This window comes from Nuphar pumila, chromosome 10, assembly GCF_984573655.1.
Source record: "Nuphar pumila chromosome 10, dmNupPumi1.hap1.1, whole genome shotgun sequence".
NCBI lineage: Eukaryota > Viridiplantae > Streptophyta > Magnoliopsida > Nymphaeales > Nymphaeaceae > Nuphar > Nuphar pumila.
Window position 1 is genome coordinate 97,782,131 of NC_143258.1, and position 22,205 is coordinate 97,804,335.

At 35.4% G+C, this 22,205-nt stretch overlaps 1 protein-coding gene across 1 annotated transcript in view; it reads right to left on the minus strand.

Annotated features, from left to right (window-relative positions):
* The window catches only part of LOC149827517 (sec34-like family protein), a 54,642-nt gene that overhangs the window by 14,457 nt on the left and 17,980 nt on the right, over positions 1–22,205 (minus strand). The window contains exons 11-17 of the mRNA XM_090019438.1: positions 20,994–21,095; positions 20,741–20,845; positions 20,505–20,597; positions 18,532–18,617; positions 18,049–18,268; positions 13,806–13,889; positions 12,409–12,525 (exon numbers count right to left, since the gene is read on the minus strand). Coding sequence (XP_089875564.1) covers positions 12,409–12,525; positions 13,806–13,889; positions 18,049–18,268; positions 18,532–18,617; positions 20,505–20,597; positions 20,741–20,845; positions 20,994–21,095 — 807 coding nt within the window. The remainder of the gene's footprint in view (positions 1–12,408; positions 12,526–13,805; positions 13,890–18,048; positions 18,269–18,531; positions 18,618–20,504; positions 20,598–20,740; positions 20,846–20,993; positions 21,096–22,205) is intronic.

The following is a 22,205-nucleotide window of genomic DNA, read 5'->3' on the forward strand; positions in this document are numbered from 1 at the left end:
GGAAGCTCACATCAAGGGTAAGGGACTTTGGGGTTACATCTAAGGTACAATTCCTGAACTTGAGCCAAAAATCAATGTAATTGAAAAAGGAAAAATAAAGGTTCTTGATGAAGAGGTGAGAGCAAAAGCATTTGAAGAATATAACAAAAAGCATGAAGCATGGGATATGAAAAATTACAAAATTCTCTCATAGATTTTCTCTTCGGTTGATACTAAAATCAATGCAAATATTTTGAAATTTACAAAGGCGTCTCAAGTCTGGGAATATCTTGAGATGATGTATACCTCAAGAGATTTGTCCCACAAATATTATCTTCAAAAAAGGGCTTTGACCCTTCAACAAGGCGAATTGACTATTAGAGAATATTTTGACGAATTGTCCTCTATTTGGAATGAACTTGCTATGCTTGAACCAAAATACAGTAGAGAAGTCATTGAGCTTTGACACAAACAATTGAAAAAGGATTGGTTTTTTTAATTTTTTGAACAAGCTTAGACCCGAATTCGAACAAATAAAATCTTCTCTTCTATCTTTCTTTACTTCTCCACCTATTGGAGATGTTCTTACTAAGCTAAGCAGAGAAGAAACTCGTATGAGAATGAGTAAAACCAATCCAGTGTTCTTGCTATGCCTTCAAACAAAGATGAAAATGAAGAAGCCTATGTAGTTTCTAGACCAGGAAATAATTTAAAAACATACAAACTACCTCATTTTAATAAATTCCAAAATCAAAATCAAAGAGCGAGAGAAAATGGTGGCTAAAATGGAAGGTACCAAGGAAGAGATTATAGCAAAATTATATATCATTTTTGCAAAGAACCAGGACACATTAAATCGGTGTGTCCAAAATGGAAGGAGATGGTGACCATGTCTACAACATTTACACCACATAAGGATAGTCCATCTACTTCCAGCAATGGAGCTCTATCTCTAAGTCAAATTATGAAAGCTCTTTAATCTCTTCTCAAGGGATCTATTTCTGGGGCCGCCATGTCAACCTTCTCTCCTCCTGGTAAGACTTCTTTGCTTTTAAATTTGGGTACCTCCTTTCGTATGACTCCAAATATTTTTTGTCTTTCCAAATATACAAAAAATATATCTCCTTTTGTTTCAACCACGGATGGCGCTTCTCTTGAAATCAAAGGGATTGAAAATTTTGAAAATTAAAGATTTTTTATTCTCAAAATTAGATTTATACCAAAATTAAATTTAAATTTGCTTTCGGTCTTTCAACTCTCGGACCATGGGTGTGATATCAAATTCTCATCAAATAAATGTTAGATACAGGACCGCCGGTCCGGGAAGTTGATTGGGGAAAGCTCTAGGAAGGAAGATCTATACTACATGGAATTTCTTCAAATTCCAAAAAACTGTTTTTGTAATATTGCCCAACATAAAGATATAAATGGTTAGCACAAAAGACTTGGGCATCCCAATGTCATCAAGCTTTCTTATTTATATTTTGTTAAAGATCTTTGTAAAAGTGATTTCACTTGTAATTATTGTATTCTTAGAAAAATGAAAAGCTTACATTTTAAACAAAGATTTATATTTACAACCAAACAAACTTGTTTATTCGGATGTATGGGGACCGGCACCCGTTATATCGAAAGGGGGGTTTGCATATTATGTTGTTTTTGTTGATGATTACTCTATATATTGTTAGATATACTTCCTTAAGCATAAACATGAGGTTTTTGCATCATTTAAAATATATCACATGATGATTAAGAATAAATTTAATGGTAACTTAAAGATTCTTAGGACTGACTCCGAAGGTGAATATCTTTTAAACGAGTTAAAAAATTATCTTGAAAATTATGGAATTGTTCATAAAAAATCTTGTCCTAAAACACCTCAATAAAATGATTTAGACGAAAGAAAACATAGGCATATTATTGAAACCACTAGAACTTTACTTATTTCTCAAAACATTCCAAAAAGATTTTGGGCTGAGGCGGCTCTTGCATCCGTTTATCTTATAAATTGTTTTCCCTCCAAAAATTTAAATAAAATCTCACCTTTCGAAATTTTATATAAAAAAGAACCCGACTACAATAGGTTGAAAGTCTTTGGAGGCAAATGTTTTGTTCTTACGGATAAAAATGACAAACTCTCACTGAAAGTCATTCCTTGTGCATTTCTTGGATATTCCAAAACTCAAAAAGGGTTTAGATGCTATGATATTAAAAATGATAAATTATATGTTTCTAGAAATGTAACCTTTTTGGAAAACATTAGTAGTTTTGAAAAATGTGATTATTCTTTTTTGTTTAACTTATTATCTAAAAATGATGATATTTCTAGTGATCATGAATTTACATATAATGATCTTAGTGATAATGAAAAAATAGAAGAAAGTAACAATTCTTCTCATCAATCTATTGATCATTATATCGAAGAAAGAGCATCTAGTGATCCTATCACTTATACACATGGAGATAGAAGCATTTTTAAAAGTGCAATTGAAAAGTATAGTGAATCTACCTCCCCACATGACGTAAATCCTCGAATAACTGAAAGGGCTAGAAGAGTTCCTTATAGGTTTATATCCTATGATTCCTTTTCACCCTAATATAGAGCTTGTCTTAACGCCATTCACTTATATGTGGAACCTAAAAACTTTAAAAAAGCCAAAAAGATTGCAAAATGGAGAGAAGCTATGGATAATGAACTTAGAGCTCTTAGGAAAGCTAAAACATGGGAATTTCAAAATCTTCCTAGCGGAAAGAAAACTATAGGATATAGATAGGTTTTCAAGGTCAAGACTAAGAGTGATCTCTTGAAAGGTATAAAGCCCGTCTAGTTGCCAAAGGGAATAGTAAAGAATATGGAATACACTATGATAAAACTTTTGCCCCCATTGCGCGTATGATTACTATTAGATGTCTTATTACTATTGGCTCAATTAAAAAATGAAACATATATCAAATATATGTCAAAAACGTTTTTTTGAATGGTGATCTTAACGAAAAAGTCTATATGGATGTTCCTCTAGGAATGAAAATTCCTAAAGATAAAGTTCTTCGCCTAAGAAAAGCTCTTTATGGTTTGAAACAAGCTCCCCAGGCTTGGTATGATTGATTTAATAATGTAATGCTAGAAAATGAATTTACTTCATATTTCACAGACACAACCTTGCAGAAAATCCAATGCAGGGATAGTGATTTTATTATTGCATGTTGATGATAATGTTAATAACAGGTGACGATACTAAAGAGATTAAGAGCATAAAATCTATACAAAAAGATAAATTTGAAATGTTTGACTTGGAATTCCTAACGTATTTTTTAGGCATTGAAGTTGCCTAATCTCATAAAAGTTATTTTTTATCTCAAACTAAACTTGTATTTGAGATTATTGACAGGTCAAGAATTACATATGATAAAGTTTGTGAAATTCCTGAAGTAGTAGGAACAAAGACGAAAATCGATGATGGGGTTCTTCTAAAAGACCCCACTCCTTACAGGCAACTTGTTGGATCTTTAATGTATCTTAGTATTACTAGACCTGATATTTCACATGTTGTTCATATTGCAAGCTAATTCCAATATACACCTACATAAGTTCATATGAGTGCAATTCTCCAGATCATCAGATATATAAAGGGATCTTTGAATAAGGGAGTATTCCTATCTTCGTCCTCTGAATTAAATTTAATAGCTTATACTGACTTTAATTGGGAGAAAATCCAAATAACCGTCACTCCACCACTGGTTTTTGTATATTTTTAGGAGAATCATTAATTTTTTAGAGATGCAGGAAACAACAAAAGGTGTCATTATCATCTACTGAAGCCGAATACCGAGCCATGACAACTACTACCATAAAGATTGTCTTGATTCGCCAACTACTGGAAGATATGGGGATTCATGTTCAAGGGCCCACAAAGTTGTGTTGTAATAACAAAAGTGCAATCTATATTGCCAAAAAATCACACATTTCATGAGCGCACAAACCATATCGAGATGGACTGACACTATATTAGAGAAGAATATCTAAATAGAGTTATAGATCTTCCTTATGTAACATCAGAATATCAATTGGCGAACTTCTTCACCAAGGCGCTCAATTCTCCTAGATTCAATTTTCTCCTGGGCAAACTTTCGGTCATTACGCCCTAAGTTTGAGGGGGGGATGGTGTTAAATTGTATCTCATATATATATATATATAGAGAGAGAGAGAGAGAGAGAGAAATACATATACATATATATTTCATATATATGTATATGTATCTATCTATTTATATATATAAATATAGATACTTTTCCTCTTCTAATACCCATTAGGGGTAAAATAGTCTTTCCACCCATTCATGCATATTCATTTTTTAATATATTTTTATTCTTTTTATTTTTTTATTTTTTTTTTGTCTTTTAGGCAATGAGGGGACTGTTAAAATGTGTTAAAATGTATCTCTCTTTATGTAAATATTTACATATATATATAAAGAGAGATACATATACATATATACATCACGTATATATGTATATGTATCTATCTATATATATATATGTAAATATATGTAAATATATATGTTTCTTTTTTCTTGTAAAACCCGAAAGGGTATTTTAGTCATTTCTCTCCATTTTGCGCATATTCATAATTATGAATATGCTGTAATTCTTTTTGCTTTTTTTACTTTTCTTTTTTTCTTTTTTCTTTTTTCTTTTCCCTTTTTTGTCTTTTTTTTCTTTATTTCTTTGTTGACTCAAAGTCAACCTTGGAGGGCTCAACACTAGCTGTTGAGCCTCTCCAACGGTTAGAATTCTAACCGTTGGAGGGGCTCCAACAGCTAGTGGAGCCCCTCCAAGGCTCCTTTTCCCTCTTATAAATAGGGGAGTTCCCCCTTTGTAAACTTCACTTCTTGGAGCTTTTGTTCTCCATTCTTCTCAATAAAACTCTTTATATTTTGTATGCCTTTGTGCATTTGAGTTTCTTTATTGTACCTTTGTGTACATTTGTTCTAAGTGTTGTGCATTTGTGCACATTGGTGGTGTTGTGCTTATCGCACACTTTATCTCATTTTTGAGATATTTTCACATGGTATCAGAGCTAGGCTTAAAGGAAAAGAAGATTGTGCCTTTTTTTTCTCTTCGTTGGAGTACCTCGTAAAGCGTGCCATTAAGTTGTGGTGGTTGGAGTGAAGATTCGGCTCTTCATCCTATATTTTAGAAGCTTCCTACATCAAGAAGGGACTCATTTCGCATTGTGGCACGCATTTATTTCTCTTTGTATCATCTCTAATGGGCGAAAAAGATTCTCACTTCTCTCTTGGCTTCAAATTGAATGGAACGAATTATCATGTATGGGCCGGGAATATGGAGGCCCATATAAAAGGAAAGGGTCTTTGGGGATATGTTCAAGGAACTATTCCCGAACCCGAACCAAAAATTACTACCCTTGAGAGAGGGGAGATCAAGGTTCTTGAGGGAGAAGAAAGAGAAAAGGCTTTTGAAGAGTACAATAAGAAGCATGAAGAATGAGAAATGAAAAATTATAAAATACTCTCATGGTTCTTCTCTTCGGTTGAGACCAAAATTAATGCCAACATTCTAAAGTTCAAAAAGGCATATCAAGTATGGGAATATCTTGAAAGAATGTATACTTCAAGAGATTTGTCCCATAAATACTATCTCCAAAAGAAGGCTTTAACCTTTCAACAAGGAGAAATGTCCGTTAGAGAGTATTTCGCTGAGTTATCCACTATTTGGGATGAACTTGCCCTCCAAGAACCTAAATGGAGTGGTGAGGCTATTGAATTGAGAGCCAAACAATTAGAAGAGAATCATTTCTTTAACTTTTTAAATGGGCTTAGACCCGAGTTTGAATAAACTAGATCCTCTCTCTTGTCTTCTTTCTGTTCTCCTCCATTGGAAGATGTGCTTACCAAATTAAGTGGAGAAGAAACTAGATTGGGAATGAATAAAACCAATCTAAGTGTGTTGGTCGTTCCCTCTAAAGATGAGGATGAGGGTGCTTATGCCGTCTCAAGACCGGGGAATAATGTTAAAACCTATAAACCCCCTCATTTTAACAAAAATCAAGGAGGAAGAGAAAATGGTGGGCATTATGGAAGAAGAGATTATAGTAAGATCATATGTCATTTTTGCAAAGAACCCCGTCACATTAAACCGGTATGCCCTAAATGGAAGAAGATGGTGGCTATGTCTACTACTTTTCAATCTACCAAGGAGGAAGGACCATCAACTTCCAACCATGCTACTTTGGCTCTCAATCAAATCATGGAAGCTCTTCAACCACTCCTCAAGGGATCCGTTTCCGGAGCCGCCATGACCACCTTCTCTCCTCCCGGATCGCCGGTCTGGGAAGTTGATTGGGGAAGGCTCTAGGAAGGGAGATCTTTATCTCATGGAATTTCTTCAAATTCCAAAAACCTCTTTTTGTAATGTTGCCCAACATAAGGATATAAATGTTTGGCATAAACGCCTTGGGCATCCAAATATTGTCAAGCTTTCGTATTTACATTTTGCTAAAACCTTATGTAAAGACAATTTCAGTTGTAATGATTGTATTCTTGGTAAAATGAGAAGCTTACCTTTTGGACAAAGAACTATGTTTTCAACTAAGCCTTTCGAAATTTTGCATTCGGATGTTTGGGGACCGGCACCCGTTGTGTCTAAGGGAGGATTTTCGTATTATGTTATTTATGTGGATGATTTCTCAAGGTATAGTTGGATATACTTCCTCAAACATAAACATGAGGTTTTCTCTACTTTTAAGGTTTTTCACAAGTTAATACAAAATCAATTCAATGGTAAATTACAAATTCTTAGAACCGATTCCGGGGGAGAATATCTCTCAAATGATTTCAAAAGTTATATTGAAAATAATGGGATTGTTCATCAAAGGTCTTGTCCCAAAACTCCCCAACAAAATGGGTTGGCCGAACGAAAACATAGACACATAATTGAAACTACAAGAACTTTGCTAATTTCTCAAAAAATTCCAAAAAGATTTTGGGCCGAAGCGGCTCTTGCATCGGTTTATCTCATCAACCGACTTCCATCCAAAAACTTGAATCAAATATCTCCATATGAAATCTTGTATAAAAAAGATCCCGATTACAATAGGTTAAGAATTTTTTGTTGTAAATGTTTTGTTCTCACCGATAAGAATGATAAATTATCTCCCAAAGCTATTCCTTGTGCGTTTTTAGGATATTCGGAAACCCAAAAAGGTTTTAGGTGTTATGATATTAAGAATGATAAACTATATGTTTCAAGAAATGTAACCTTTTTAGAAAACATAAGTGGTTTTGAAGAACACAAAACCCATGAAGATAATGCCGATTATTCTTTTTTGTTTGAACTATTATCTAGAAATGAAGATTTTTTTAGCGATGATGAATTAAATGAGAATGAGGATATAAGTGAAAGTATTCCTCAAACCATTCATGATGAAGAAGAAATGATAAATGAACCAATTACCTATACTCATAGAGATAAAAACACTTTTAGAAGTGCAATAGAGAAATATAGTGATCTTAGTGAATCTTCCAACAACTCTCGAAGAACTGAAAGATCTAGGAAAAATCCTTCTAGATTTATATCCTATGAGTCTTTTTCTCCAAAGCATAGGGCATGTCCTAGTGCCATTCACTCATATCAAGAACCTAAAAATTTTAAAGAAGCTAAGGAAATGATAGAATGGAGGGATGCTATGGACAACGAACTTAGAGCCCTCAACAAACCAAAACGTGGGTTTTTCAATGTCTTCCAGAAGAAAAGAAAACAATAGGATGTAGATGGGTTTTTAAAGTCAAAACCAAGAGTGATGGCACTCTCGAAAGATATAAAGCTCGTCTTGTCGCAAAAGGATATAGTCAAAAATACGGCATCGATTACGAAGAAACCTTTGCTCCTGTTGCACGAATGGTTACTGTAAGGTGTTTGATCACCATTGCATCTATTAAAAAATGAAATATTTACCAAATGGATGTTAAAAATGCATTTCTAAATGGGGACCTTAATGAAGAAGTTTACATGGATGCTCCCCCTGGTATGAACGTATCAAAGGGGAAAGTCCTTCGTTTGCAAAAAGCGCATTATGGTTTAAAACAAGCCCCTAAGGCTTGGTATGATCGATTTAATGATGTGATGGTTCAAAATGGTTTTTCCTCATGCTACACTGACACTGCTCTGTTCGTCAAAAAGTCTGATGCAGGAATTGTGATTTTACTGTTGTATGTTGATGATATGTTGATAACAGGTAGTGACATAAAGGGCATCAGAAACATTAAAACTACTTTAAAAGAAAGGTTTGAAATGTCAGACCTGGGGTATCTGACTTACTTTCTTGGTATCGAGGTAGCCTACTCTCATAGAGGCTATTTTTTATCTCAAACTAAACTTGCCTGTGAGATTCTTGACAGATCAGGTATTACTGATGATAAAATTTGTGAGACCCCAGAAATTGTGGGATAAAAAATGAATATCGATGATGGAAAACCTTTGGAGGATCCTACCCCCTACCGGCAACTTGTGGGATCTCTAATGTATCTTAGCACCACAAGACCGGACATCTCTCATGCCGTGCATACTGCAAGCCAATTTCAGCATGCTCCTACATCCGTTCATATGAGTGTCGTTCTCCGAGTTGTCAGATACATAAAGGAAACTTTAAACAAGGGAGTTTTCCTTTCCTCATCTTCTGAGTTAAATTTGATTGCATATACTGACTCTGATTGGGGAGGTGACCCAAATAATCGTCACTCCACTACAGGCTTTTGCATTTTTTTAGGTGAATCCCTGATCTCATGGAGATGTAAGAAACAACAGAAGGTGTCTCTATCATCCACCGAAGCAGAATATCGAGTCATGGCGTCTACAACTATGGAGATTGTCTGGATTCATCAGTTGCTGCAAGACATGGGGATTCCAATTCAAGAACCCACAAAGTTATGTTGTGATAATAAAAGTGCAATCTATATTGCTAAGAACCACACGTTTCATGAGCGGACAAAGCATATTGAGATGGTCTGTCATTATGTCCGTGAGGCATATCTACAAAAAGTCATCGATCTTCCTTATGTGATGTCAGAATATCAGTTGGCAGATTTCTTCACCAAGGCGCTTTGCTCTCCAAGATTCAACTTTCTCCTTAGCAAACTTTCGGTCATTGTGCCCTAAGTCTGAGGGAGGGTGTTAAAATGTGTTAAAATGTATCTCTTTATGTAAATATTTACATATATATATAAAGAGAGATACATATACATATATACATCACGTATATATGTATATGTATCTATCTATATATATATATATATAATATATATAATATATATATATGTAAATATATATATAATATATATATATATGTAAATATATATGTTTCTTTTTTCTTGTAAAACCCGAAAGGGTATTTTAGTCATTTCTCTCCATTTTGCGCATATTCATAATTATGAATATGCTGTAATTCTTTTTGCTTTTTTTACTTTTCTTTTTTTCTTTTTTCTTTTTTCTTTTCCCTTTTTTGTCTTTTTTTTCTTTATTTCTTTGTTGACTCAAAGTCAACCTTGGAGGGCTCAACACTAGCTGTTGAGCCTCTCCAACGGTTAGAATTCTAACCGTTGGAGGGGCTCCAACAGCTAGTGGAGCCCCTCCAAGGCTCCTTTTCCCTCTTATAAATAGGGGAGTTCCCCCTTTGTAAACTTCACTTCTTGGAGCTTTTGTTCTCCATTCTTCTCAATAAAATTCTTTATATTTTGTATGCCTTTGTGCATTTGAGTTTCTTTATTGTACCTTTGTGTACAATTGTTCTAAGTGTTCTTGTGCATTTGTACACATTGGTGGTGTTGTGCTTATCGCACACTTTATCTCATTTTTGAGATATTTTCACAGGGACCACCATATAGACGTTGGGCCCCTCCAATGGTCACAAATGTGATTTAAATAATCTACTATATTTATTTTTATATAATTACTTGCTTTTAATTCTTATACTCATTCTTGTTTATTTAATTTTCCATGTGTTCAAAGTTTTACATTTTATTTTTAAATTTTTAGATTTTTTTCTGATTTTTGTGATTTAAATTTGTTTACATAATTTAAATGTTTTTTTCCGTATCTTACGATATGATACGATATGGCATGATCACCCGTATCTCAGGCTCATGTGATATAGGTTCCGATACACTAATTATAACATTGAGGCAATCCATTCTATTCATTCCACCCGTTCTTCCAAGACCCTTGCCTCTGTACAAAAAGTAGACCTGATTAAAGCCCTCCACCATATATGTTGGGAATTTCTTTCCTCTTGCATGTGCCATATAGGTTTTGGGAAAAAGTTGATTGGTTGGGTCAATGGACCATTCAATCTGCCTCCACTTTAGTTAGCATTATTATAGTTAATGGAGAACTCAATTCCATTTCCAGAGGTTTAAGAAAAGGTTGTCATCAATGTTGTGAAAAGCGTTGAGGCGTAGTGAAGCGCTCCACCAAAATCTGAGGCGAGGAGTAAGCATAAGCCTCAAAAAAAAATTGAAAACTTAAAAAAAAGCTTTAAAAAATATCTAAAAAGATAATGCATAAACAAAGTTATGAAAACAAACAATCAATTACAACTACATATAAAAACACAAATAAGGAGGTAAATAACAAAAAATAAATTAAAATTAAAAAAAAATTGAGTCAATGCTCTATATAATCCAATGAATTCAGATTCATACTCGAGAAGACTCAACATATATTACACAGGAATTTCAATTAAACATCCACCAGGAATTCCATGTTGAAACAGCAAAGCAAGAGCCAATTTTAAGACTGCTTCATCACCATAATAGAGTTAGTCGGGTTTGACCAAAACCTGTATTTTTGCATGCACATTTTGCATTCACATATGTAATAAAATGCCAAAATTTTAACACTTAAAAGCCCCTAATTTAAAGCCCTAACATCCATTTATCTTCACCAAACACTATATCAAAGGGGTCAGGCTGTCAGCCAACATATTTTTGCATGTATATATGCAATAGAATGCCAAAAAATTAACAAACACACAAAAGAATGCCAGAACATTAACAAACACACAAAAACCCCTAATTTAGAGCCCTAAATCCACTTATTTTCACCAAACACTACATCAAAAGGATCGACACACACATTTTTGCATGCAGAGAGAGAGAGAGAGGCACAGAGAGACGTGAGAACCCGACAAAGAGAGTACCTGTCAGCAGAGAGTCAAGACTTCTTTTTCCTTTTGAGAGAGAGAGAGAGACAACGAGATGCAAAGAGAGGGAGAGTCAAGATGCAAAAAGAGGGAGAGTGAGGAGTCGAGATGCAAAGAGAGGGAGAGTGAGGAGTCGAGATGCAAAGAGAGGGAGAGTGAGAGGCGAGAGAGAGGGAGAGTCGAGAGATAGAGAGAGAGAGGGAAAGTGAGGCAAAAGAGAGGGAGTGAGAAGCAAGATGCAAAGAGGAGAGTTGAGATACAAAGAGAGGGAAAGTCGAGATGCAAAGAGTTGAGATACCAAATTTGGGTCAAATGGGGGCTTTGACCCAAAATATGTGTATATATAGTCACTAGAATATGAAAACTGGAAATATGGGAACTAATGTGTGAACCGTGATTTTCATGGATTTTTTGTTCTTTTCTCTTGAATCTATCCGTATGGATGTGATCTACTTGCTTGGTTTTATAAGAACCTGCTCTTGAATCATCCGATTTTGATGCATAAACAAGATTTTTTTAAGGCTCTAAAATCAATGGCTCATAATCTTTATAAATATTCAAGCATTCAAAAATCACATTTTTTTCATCGAAAATACACGATTCAATGGTTGTTTACTAGCAAACCATGCCAAGCACATCCACATGGTTGGATTTGCAAAAAAAAGTGTCGGAAATGCCCATATATTTCTAGTTCTCATATTTCAGTTCTCATATTCTAGTGACTTGTATAATGTATATTATATATGTATACATATCTAAATATGCATATGTATTTGTATACATATGTATATATATTATATATATAATTTATTCCTTTGTAATATATTTTTATTTCTTTCTATTTTTGTTTTTAGTCTTGGTCAACCAAGGTTGACTAGCCGTTGGACTAGCTCCAACGGCTATATGGGCTCTCATTTGAGCTTCTTTTGGCTCTCTTTTGTTGTATAAATAGGGGTGAAACCCCTCTATATTGTTAATGCTTCAAGCATATTTGAACAAGCAGTAAAATAATATTTTTTATATTTGAGTATTCTTTGTGTGTACCCATTGTGGGTTTCATGAGTGTGCACCTTGTGGCCCACTTTGTGCTTGTCCATTTGAAGATCCTATTGATGGGCATTCTTGTTTGCATGTGAAGACTCCATTCCCTTACATAAACAAGATCCAAAATATAGAAAGAAAAAAGATCACCAGCCAACCATGGTTCACATACCTGTGCAAGGCCAGTAAAAACTGCAGCTTCCAAGCGACGATACAATTTTTCTAGACAGGTTAAGGTCTTCTGTAATGTGGGATACCAAGTCTTAAAAGCAACAGTCTTTTCATCAACCTGAAACATCAGACAGTATCAAACACTAAGGATGAAGGTCAGAATAAAAACACTACTTTAAATTAAAATCATGCTTATAACGTTATCACTGAAAGTGCAAAGTGCATCTTTAAAAAAGAAACATGTCCAGGTAAAGAGTAGCAGATTTTCTGTTGAGGAAACAAGCAGGAATGGACTTCTGAAGAAGATTGTTGAAAAAGAGTGCATTCCTAGCAAGGAATTGAGAGATTTAATGCTGAAAAGATTGGCAGAAACATTTCTAGTGTAGTAGTAGGATTTTCGAACAGGCAATGACTAAGTTTTCAGTGCCTCTGGGTGGAGGGTCTTTTCTTTTGGAAAAGAAGTACCAAGTAGCTAACCATTAATGACTAGTTTGACACAAGGAAGATTTACTCAAAAAAGATGTTGGCTCTTAGAATCACGGAAAAAGAACCAAGTGAGCCATTTCATGGCTAGAATTACAACCAAAGGCATGTCACGCTGGTACTTGGTTTGAAAAGGAGTCACTTTTTGGTTATAGACAGAACTGAATTTGTAGTCAGCTCAACCACATAAAGCCATACCACTTGATGACACCTTGATCAACATGAATATATGATAATCTTCATGGAATATGGATATGGTGTTTTCTTCAACAATTAGATAGGGTGGATTTTTCCAGTGGGAAAATAGACTATCCAATGCTAGATTCATCTTACATTTTTCAGTGGAAAATGCTTTTCAATTACTATGTGTGCACATGTTTGTGCGTGAGGATGCATGTTTGGAGTGTGGGTCAGTGGGTGTGCATGTCATGCCTAAATTTGGCAATAGAATCATGATTTTCACTTTGTCCTTATCTTCCCTAACAATTGATAAAACTCCCCTCACAAACTGCCAACTCTATCTTTTCTCAGAATCCTTCCCCAGTTGTGTACACTGAATGGTGAAAATAGGGCATCTAAAAGCATTCTACAGTTAAGGATTTAGGATAGAACATCTGAAAACAAAAATCTCGGAAAAGAACCTAACTTTACTAATTAAAACTTTAAAGTAAATGAACACCAGAAAACCATGGCAGACTCTCATTTTCATGACCTGAAATACACACTTTTGACCAGACAGCATAACCACAAATTTCCCAAGAATATCACATTTTTTAAATATCTAATACTGATCACTATTTTTAAAATATCAGAAAGAGATACTGATCATGATGCAATCACAAGTTTGCAACTAGAAGTAATTGTAAGAATGACAAGAGTGTGTAAATGAACATTGAATCTCACAATTTTACTAACATTATTGTCTGATTGGGACTTGCTCAACTGTTCCAGCTTTGCAGGGTAATCCAAATCTTCATCAAAAGGAATGTAACTTGCTATCTACAGGGGAAAAGGGATCAAATTTTATAGGATGCCAAAATTAGTAAGCCTCATTCCTCCATTAATCAAAAAAGTGCATAAATACGATTAATGTGATCATGTGTAATATTTAAGATAAAAATGCAACAAAAGAATCTCAGGATCCTATAGATAAATTTAGAAAAACAAGGCAATCCATATATAATCAGACAAAGAGGAAAGAGACTTGATAAAAAGGAAAAGTACATATCTAGAAGGAAACTAGGTCATGCATACAGAACAACAAGATCCCAGCTTCAATAAAAATTAGTAGCAACAGCTATGCAAAATGGCATGATCATCCAAAGGACAGCAATCACATTCTTCTCATTGGTGTAGAAACCATGAACCAGGAACTGACTGACATCCCATCAAACTTCCAGCTTATATCCAAATGCAAAAGAGCATGCCCAATAAGTTATATGATTATAACCAATTAGAATTAGTTTTATATGTCCATCCAGCAAGTAATAATATACAAAACGTGTATTGAAGGTAAGACTTGCATGTAAAACTACAATTTATGAACCTATACAAATTTAAGCACAAGGCCCAAAGGGATAGCACATGACCAAAGATTCCAAACATGCAGATGAGGAATCCAAATAATCAATCAAAACACATTTACGAATATTAAAAAGATAATAGATAAAAACAGGCCTATATTCATCAACGGAACATGAACATGCAGGGAAGATAAAAGCAATTAAATAAATTATTTCTTTCAAGACAGTAATTTTGATTCATTTGAATATGATCTATATAGCAATCAGGCAAAAACAAATATGTACATTAAAAAATAATACACAAAAAATAGGCCATATTTGACAACAAAACATGAATCTGCAGGACAAGATAACAGAAAGAATTAGAAAAATACTTTGATATTTTTTATATTTTTGAAGATCCATACATGTGTATGTGGGCATCCATGTGTGTGTGTGAAACGTGGATACCATTTTATTCCCATACAGTTTCCTTATACTGGACATAATAGACGACTCCATAAAAATTGTTGTATAGACAAATCCTCTTTTTGACCTTGCACTCCTGTAATCCAGAGATCATTTATATTATATGAACATTTTCTGTAGCATTTAAAGACTTAAGGCCCTACTTCATGGTTGCACCTCCAGATTGGCCTCAATTTTGCAGCAATAAGAAGAGGGCACAAAGAAACCCATTTTGTACTCACAGCTATGTAACACAGACTCTTCTAAAAGGTCAGCCGCACCCGTGTCTGTGTGGATGCAACACTTGGACACGGCTTCCACAGTGTCAGGTGCGGTCAACTGCACCAGGGTCCATTTCTGTCAAAAACTGGACTCAGTTAACCCTAACCAAGTCAACTTTTATCTATAGTATATACTTAAACACATATTTGCACACACACACACACACACACACACACACACATATATATATATATATAGAGAGAGAGAGAGTAGTGCGTAGGTGCTTGAACATGCTGGCCATCGATGGACGGCCAGTGTCAAAAACGAGTTTTTCCGCCAAACGAGCAATAGCGGCGACAAAAGTCACTGCTAAAGGTCAATAGCGGCGACATTTGTCACAGCTATTGCTCGTTTGTCGGAAAAACTCATTTTGATGTTAAATTTTTTTTTGTGACGCTGGCCGTCCATCAAGTGCACGATGGACAGCAAGCATGTTCAAGTACCTGTCAAGTACCTAATGTTCAAGCACCTACTACTTTTCCTACATATATGTGTGTGTGTGTGTGCGTGTGCATTTGGCATGCATTTCTCTACTCCATTCCTTAACATCTTCATACCACTCGGGGAATTGAAATAATAACATATGACCAATATTAACATATGACCAATATTTTTAACTATTATCAATGAAGGTACTAATATGGAACTCCTTATTGCTTGAGCAAATGGAATAGTATGCCAAGCTTCTGCTATTGCTATCCGTTCATCATCATGTCTTTTGCCCTCTTTTTTTTATACCCCCTTTTTTTCTCTATGTCACATAGGTGCGGGTGCGGGTGCGGGTGCGGGTGCGGGTGCGGGTGCGGATGCGGCACTTTAAAAAAACTTGGGTGCGGGGATGCGGGGAGGATATATATATATATATAATTTTTAACAGTTTTAAGTTAACACTATGTGTATTTGTGTGCATTTATGTATTTATATATATAATATAGATACAAACACACTTGATTAGGGTTAACTGAATCTACTTTTGGATAGAAATGGACCTCAGTGGGGTTGACTTTACCTAACATAAAGGAAGTTGTGTCCAACGGGTGTGGTGTCATGTTAGAAGAGTCCGTGTGACAGTTTTTTCTTCTTCATGTTCTTCCTCTTTTGCATCTTCGCCTGCATAACCAGACACTTTTATTTTGAATTTTAGGCTTTTCTCATCCATCCAATTCCTTAAAATTAGGTTCATCATCCTTGAGATATCAAAAGAAAATAAAGGTGTTTTGTCTATTCTGTATATATGTGTATACGCACCCCCACACCCAAGTTTTTTTAAACTTCCGTGGCGCACCCGCACTTATGTGACATAGCCTCACAGTTTTCGCATTACTTAGAGCAAGATGGGTGACGGACCAATTAGATTTGTTGGCTCCAAAGAAAAGGCTTGTGGAAATTTGACTACAGTAATTGGCTCTAGTTCTCCATGTCGGTATATACATTGGACAGAAAAAGTGAAACCTGGTTATGTTCTCGAGGTCCTTCAACATGTCTGCACAATGGAATGATAAACCTTTTGCATACATTATTTGTTCTATTCTAGTTTTTCCATTTTAGCATGTAACAGATGCAGGAAATATAAAATTTCAGGGGGAACAATTCCTGAACTACTAGATTTAGCACTCATAGACAGTACTGTCTAATTCAGCAATAGATCCACAATAATAGTGCTTCACCAGCTTAGAATAAATCTCCAGTCCCTTGAGCAACAGTTCCTGGATGTTCCTTAAGCTAATTATTTTCATGCATTACAATAGAACAGCATAAGCCTAGTAAGACCACTTTTCGATGTTAACAGTGATCTTTTCCTTTTTAACTTGACCATATTCACATGGAAAAATGATCCAATGATATAATCTTTCAACTGTACAATGAGATCTTCACTACCCTGTTGATCATTATTTCAGTATGAGTCATGGGAATAACTCAATAGTTAGAAGTTAGAACATGAAGTGGATCTCACTTTTAAACTGTTATTTTTTTATAAAATTTATTCATATAATGACACCATAAATATAACAAAAATGTATCATGAATTATACATTATGCAAGTTTGCCAACTTTCATTTAGTACCATTTTCTGTTGTTGCAGACCTTAAAGAGCCATATTTGCAGTTTGACTAAATCCTGTGCTGGTATTAACTTCTCATAGTATACTGCATGCATCCTTTTACACTATAAAATAGACAAGTCCAGGTTAATTTGCTGTTCATTTTTCAGCATGCGATTTTCTTAGAAGTCATGTCAGACAACCTTGAAGTCTAGCTACAGTTAAATTTCACCAAGAATTGAGAAATTTGAAACTTTTGGTGCCAAAACACATGAGTGAAATACCAACGGCAGTGTATGGATACAAAAATAATTAAATCAACAAATAATTTATAAATAATTTGAAATAAAAATGAATAATTGAATATATAGTTGTTAATATAGAGGCTTCAACTGTCACTAATTCATACATTTGTTGTTACTGATAAATATTCTTGCAATTGCCTAGTTCCAATGACAAGATCATCTGCAGTTCCCTTGATTTGACCCCAAGCTAACTACACAGTAAATGATTTCACAGTAAGAGAACACACAAAAAGATAAAGGTATTATACAGTTATAGTGGACCAGCAAACATGACCGAGCTCAAGAACAGGTCGTTCTATGATTCATACAAAGACTGAAGTTCAAGATCCTGAACTGGTCAAATATGCAAGGATCCCTAAAGGGACTATATATGCCAATTAAACCTAGTGCTTCAATAACTACTACTGAGATTGATATTTACCACAAGATGTTTCAAGCTTATCTGAAACAATTCTGTCTTAAGTTTGTTACTTCAAACAAACAGGAAAAAAATATATAGAAGCAAACAAATAGAGGATTTATATTTATCTCTTTGAAGAAGAAAATATTCCATAGAATACCTCATTGCGGACATATGTTTGCGCACGGAAAGTTAATCTCTCATGAACATCTGCTAGGATTCTGAGCACCGTTGGCCGTATTCCTGCCACTGACTCAACACGCCTACCGGGTTGTTCACCTAGGACTTCGACTTTTAGTATGTCAACAAGATCACAAAGAAAATAAAGATTTGCCTCATGAATAAGTTTTGGACGCAATGTATCATATAAGTAAGTGCACCTGCAAAATTAAACTGCCAGTTTGAGTTCTCAAGCTACATAGCAAAATTTTGGGTTAGAGGCAGCATATTCCAAGAAAGTCCACTTAATATGCAGATTAATAAATTATCCTGCTTCTAGGAAAAACATTCTCATCTGTCCAGATGGAGATTTGGAAACTCTCTAAAACTCTTTTAATTGACACAATTCATGTCATTTTCTCTAAATTATTCTTGTACAATAAAAAAAAGTTCAAATTCACACACAAAAGGTAACAACTCTCACAAGGGGTCTATTAAGGGTGCTAGGCTTGCAGCATCAGTTGATGAAGGGAAAAAATGATCAAATAGACGGTTCTCAAGCTGGCACACCTGAAAATAAAAAAAAAATAGGGCAGTTCAAACTTCAAAAGCTTACACATAATAAACATGAAACTAGTGTTCTTAACCAGGTTTTTTCATAATAAGCCATATGCAGTCCAAATACAGACAAGGTAGCAGACAAAAAGCATTACTGAAACAATAGATCTATGGTACCCGGACACTCCATTTTGCCCTCCGTACCCGTGTCGACACACGTATCCCCGTGTTGATGCATGTCGACACCCGGGCATGCCATTTTACCCTCCGTACATACAAGTTTGTATTTAATTTATAATGTATAATTATATTTTTAGTTTATAACTTTATAATTTCAGTATATAATATATATTTTAGATATAGCATATATATTTAGATTATATTCAGTTTGTTTTGTATTTATGTGATATTTAATATATATACATATATATATATATCGCTGTGTCCCCGTACCCACACTTTTTTAATTGCCGTGTTGTACCCTTTGTACCCGTACCCAGGTGACATAGCAATAGATCAAAAGAAAAATGCTGACAAGATTCACTGGCAATAGCAAGCTCATTTCTAGCAAAATAAACAGCATGTACCAGTTTGAATGTAAAATATATTTTAGTATAGGATATTTGTTTGTTTACAAGTACATACACACCACAACATTGTCATGAGGTAATCCTGTCCATTTAAGAAGACAACAGGAACAAGCATGAAATATTCCACACCATGTCACACTAATAGGATGGAAACTTATTATGTCACAAGGTCATACAATATTAGTATTCCAAAGGGCCAAGCCAACAAGTATAACAATGCATAACACTTGCTTGGCTAGCAGTTAAAGTAACACTGGTCTTAAATACAAATGTGAAAGAACTGAACTCTGAGAAGTATCGTAACCAGTAACAAATCATGATCAACTAGAATGACTATTCCACTGAAGATAAAACAATAGATATTCGATCATCTATTTTTGGCAACAGTTGACAAAAAGGTAAAGGCACCTTTGTGAGACAGCATGTGCGGGCACACGCACACACAAGAAGTTGAAATTTCAACAATAAACTTTATAAATGAGAAAATTACAAAAAAAAGATAACTTATCAGTTATTCATAAAAACAAACCTAACTTTTCAGTTATGACGATTTAACAGTTTGTGATTTTTACTACGTTAAAAACACGCTTGGCCCTAAAATCAATTAATGGACCATTTTTTTGGTGAAAAAAAAGACTAAAATAACCTCAATATTTATTTCTTTAACTCAAGAACATGAGATGAGCTATTTTATCAATAAAGGATGAAAAGGTGATATTATACCTTGGAAAGGTATTTGAAATGTATTAAAAGAAAGAAGGCTGTTAAATGGTATCGTGAAATACTTGGGCATGGTTCTGTGAATAGCTGATAAGTTGGGCAGCTTTTTGTAATTGGCTCTCTAAAGATAGATATAAGATAGATCATACCCTAGCTCACAAAAATCAATGTCCATACCCCAAGCCATGGTATACAACCTCAATACCAACTCTGACTTCAGAATGACAGAGAAAGTCATTTAGTCCGAACCAAACAAGAAAGCTGCAAACTGTTTGGACACAGAACTTACCAAAGAGAGCTTCTTCATACCTAGTTTATGTACAATACATCACACAGTATTGCAAAAATCCGCATCAGGATAAGTATTATGGGATCCATAGACATCTATGTTAATTATACTTAGAAGTTTCAAAATTCATATTTTATACTTCCTAACAAGCAAAGAAACATCATAATCCCTCTTTGGCATGGCTTGCAATAGCTCAACACTCAGAATCGAGACACTACACAGAATATCCAAACGTCCTCTTGCCTGATGAAGATATCATGTAGATCAAAATATCAGAATTCTAAAGTACAAGATGCTCACCTCCATTAGATAAGCACATCCAGATCTAGTCAATGATGGCAACAGCTCTTTCCTGGAAAACTCAGTAATTCGCTGCTGCGCAATTCCTTTTATCTGAATCAAATGATGGAGAACGTGTAAAAATGCAATATCTAATCACAGGACACACACCCCATCCCGCTTGCACGCATGAACACACACACACGCACACGCAAAAACAAGAAAACAGCAAGAAGTGAACAACATCATCAGCTTACAAGAGAAAGTCGCTGTTCACAGTATATACGGTGGCATTCAGAAAGCACTTGGGCATATTCTTTTCTAGAGGCCCTGCCTTCAATTTCCTCCATAACTGGCCGAAGCTGATAGGAGTTTGAAGCATGTCAGCACAACTTGTTTAACTTATATTAAGAATGTAAAGATACTCGAATATATATAATCTGTTCTATACAAAATCTAAAAATGAATCCTGGAGTTCTAACATGCTTCAGAAAACAAAAGTTTTCCTACCTCACCCGCTGCAGCCTTAAATCGAACATATAGAACAGATGCTTCCACACCCCCAGAAACAGCAGTAATCCTCTCACCAGTTTCTTTAATTGCTACCAGAACCTAATAAAAGTACAAAATACACAGTCCGTTGTGAAATACTGTATTACTGACATCAGAAGATGTAAAAATAAAAGATAAACGGATTGTGAATCATGATAAAGGTTGTGCATATAGTACAAACAATGCAAGGTCTGGTGTGAAGTACCACTTGAAAAATACAATTCTAGAAAAGTTTAAAGGAAAAGGACAGGCAAGGTTCACTGTAATGAAAGAATCAACTTTATCAAACAGGGACAACCAAAAGCATGTGTAAACTTTCAACAAGTACAATATGTAAGGAAAACAGAAAACAAAATAAAAGCTGGATGTTTTTAAGAGGAGGCCCTACTGGTTTAGTCCTATATATTTTCAAATTCAGCTCTCAATGCCTCTCATCATTAATCTTGAGGGCTTTCACATTTAGCCATCTTTAGATTTCTCTTTGACAAGTAAATGCATGATTCACTGGCAATCAGAATCACACTTAACAACTGAAATACTCAAAAATATAGTTGCTTAAATCTGATCAAGTTTCAAAAAAGTGCTGATCAAATCAACTCTAACCAAGCAAGACGACTCATGACTTGTAAGCTGAAAAACTTATGTTGGATAACTTGTGTAAGACTCGTACGAAAAAAAAATTGGATCCAGGTTGGATCCAATCCGGATCCAGGTCGCAGGACCCCCCCCCTCAGGTACGCTGCCCCCCTCTCTCTCCCATTTCTGTTGCCGGCAGGAGGGTGACGCCCTCCTGCCCCTCTCCCTTTTTTTCCCCATACCTGATGCCGGCAGAAGGGCACTGCCCTACTGCCCCTCTTTCTCTCCATGGTGGCAGCACCGCCTGGTGCTGCTGCCCTGCCAGAAGCAAGCCTACGCTCTGGCTCGCCTAAAGGGAGGGTGTCAAGCACTCTTTCCCCCTTTTTTCTCAGGGGCAGCCTGCTACCTTACCGAGACAACCACCAGGGGGTGTCGACGCCGGGGCCACACCCCTTTGTGCTTCCTTTTCAGCCAACAGGGCCAGCCCCTACAACACCCTCTTCCTTCTCTTTTTTCAGTAGCAGTAGTAGGATACTGCTACTTTTCTGAGACAGCCGACAGGGGGTGTCTACTCACCTGTCGCACCACGAGGTG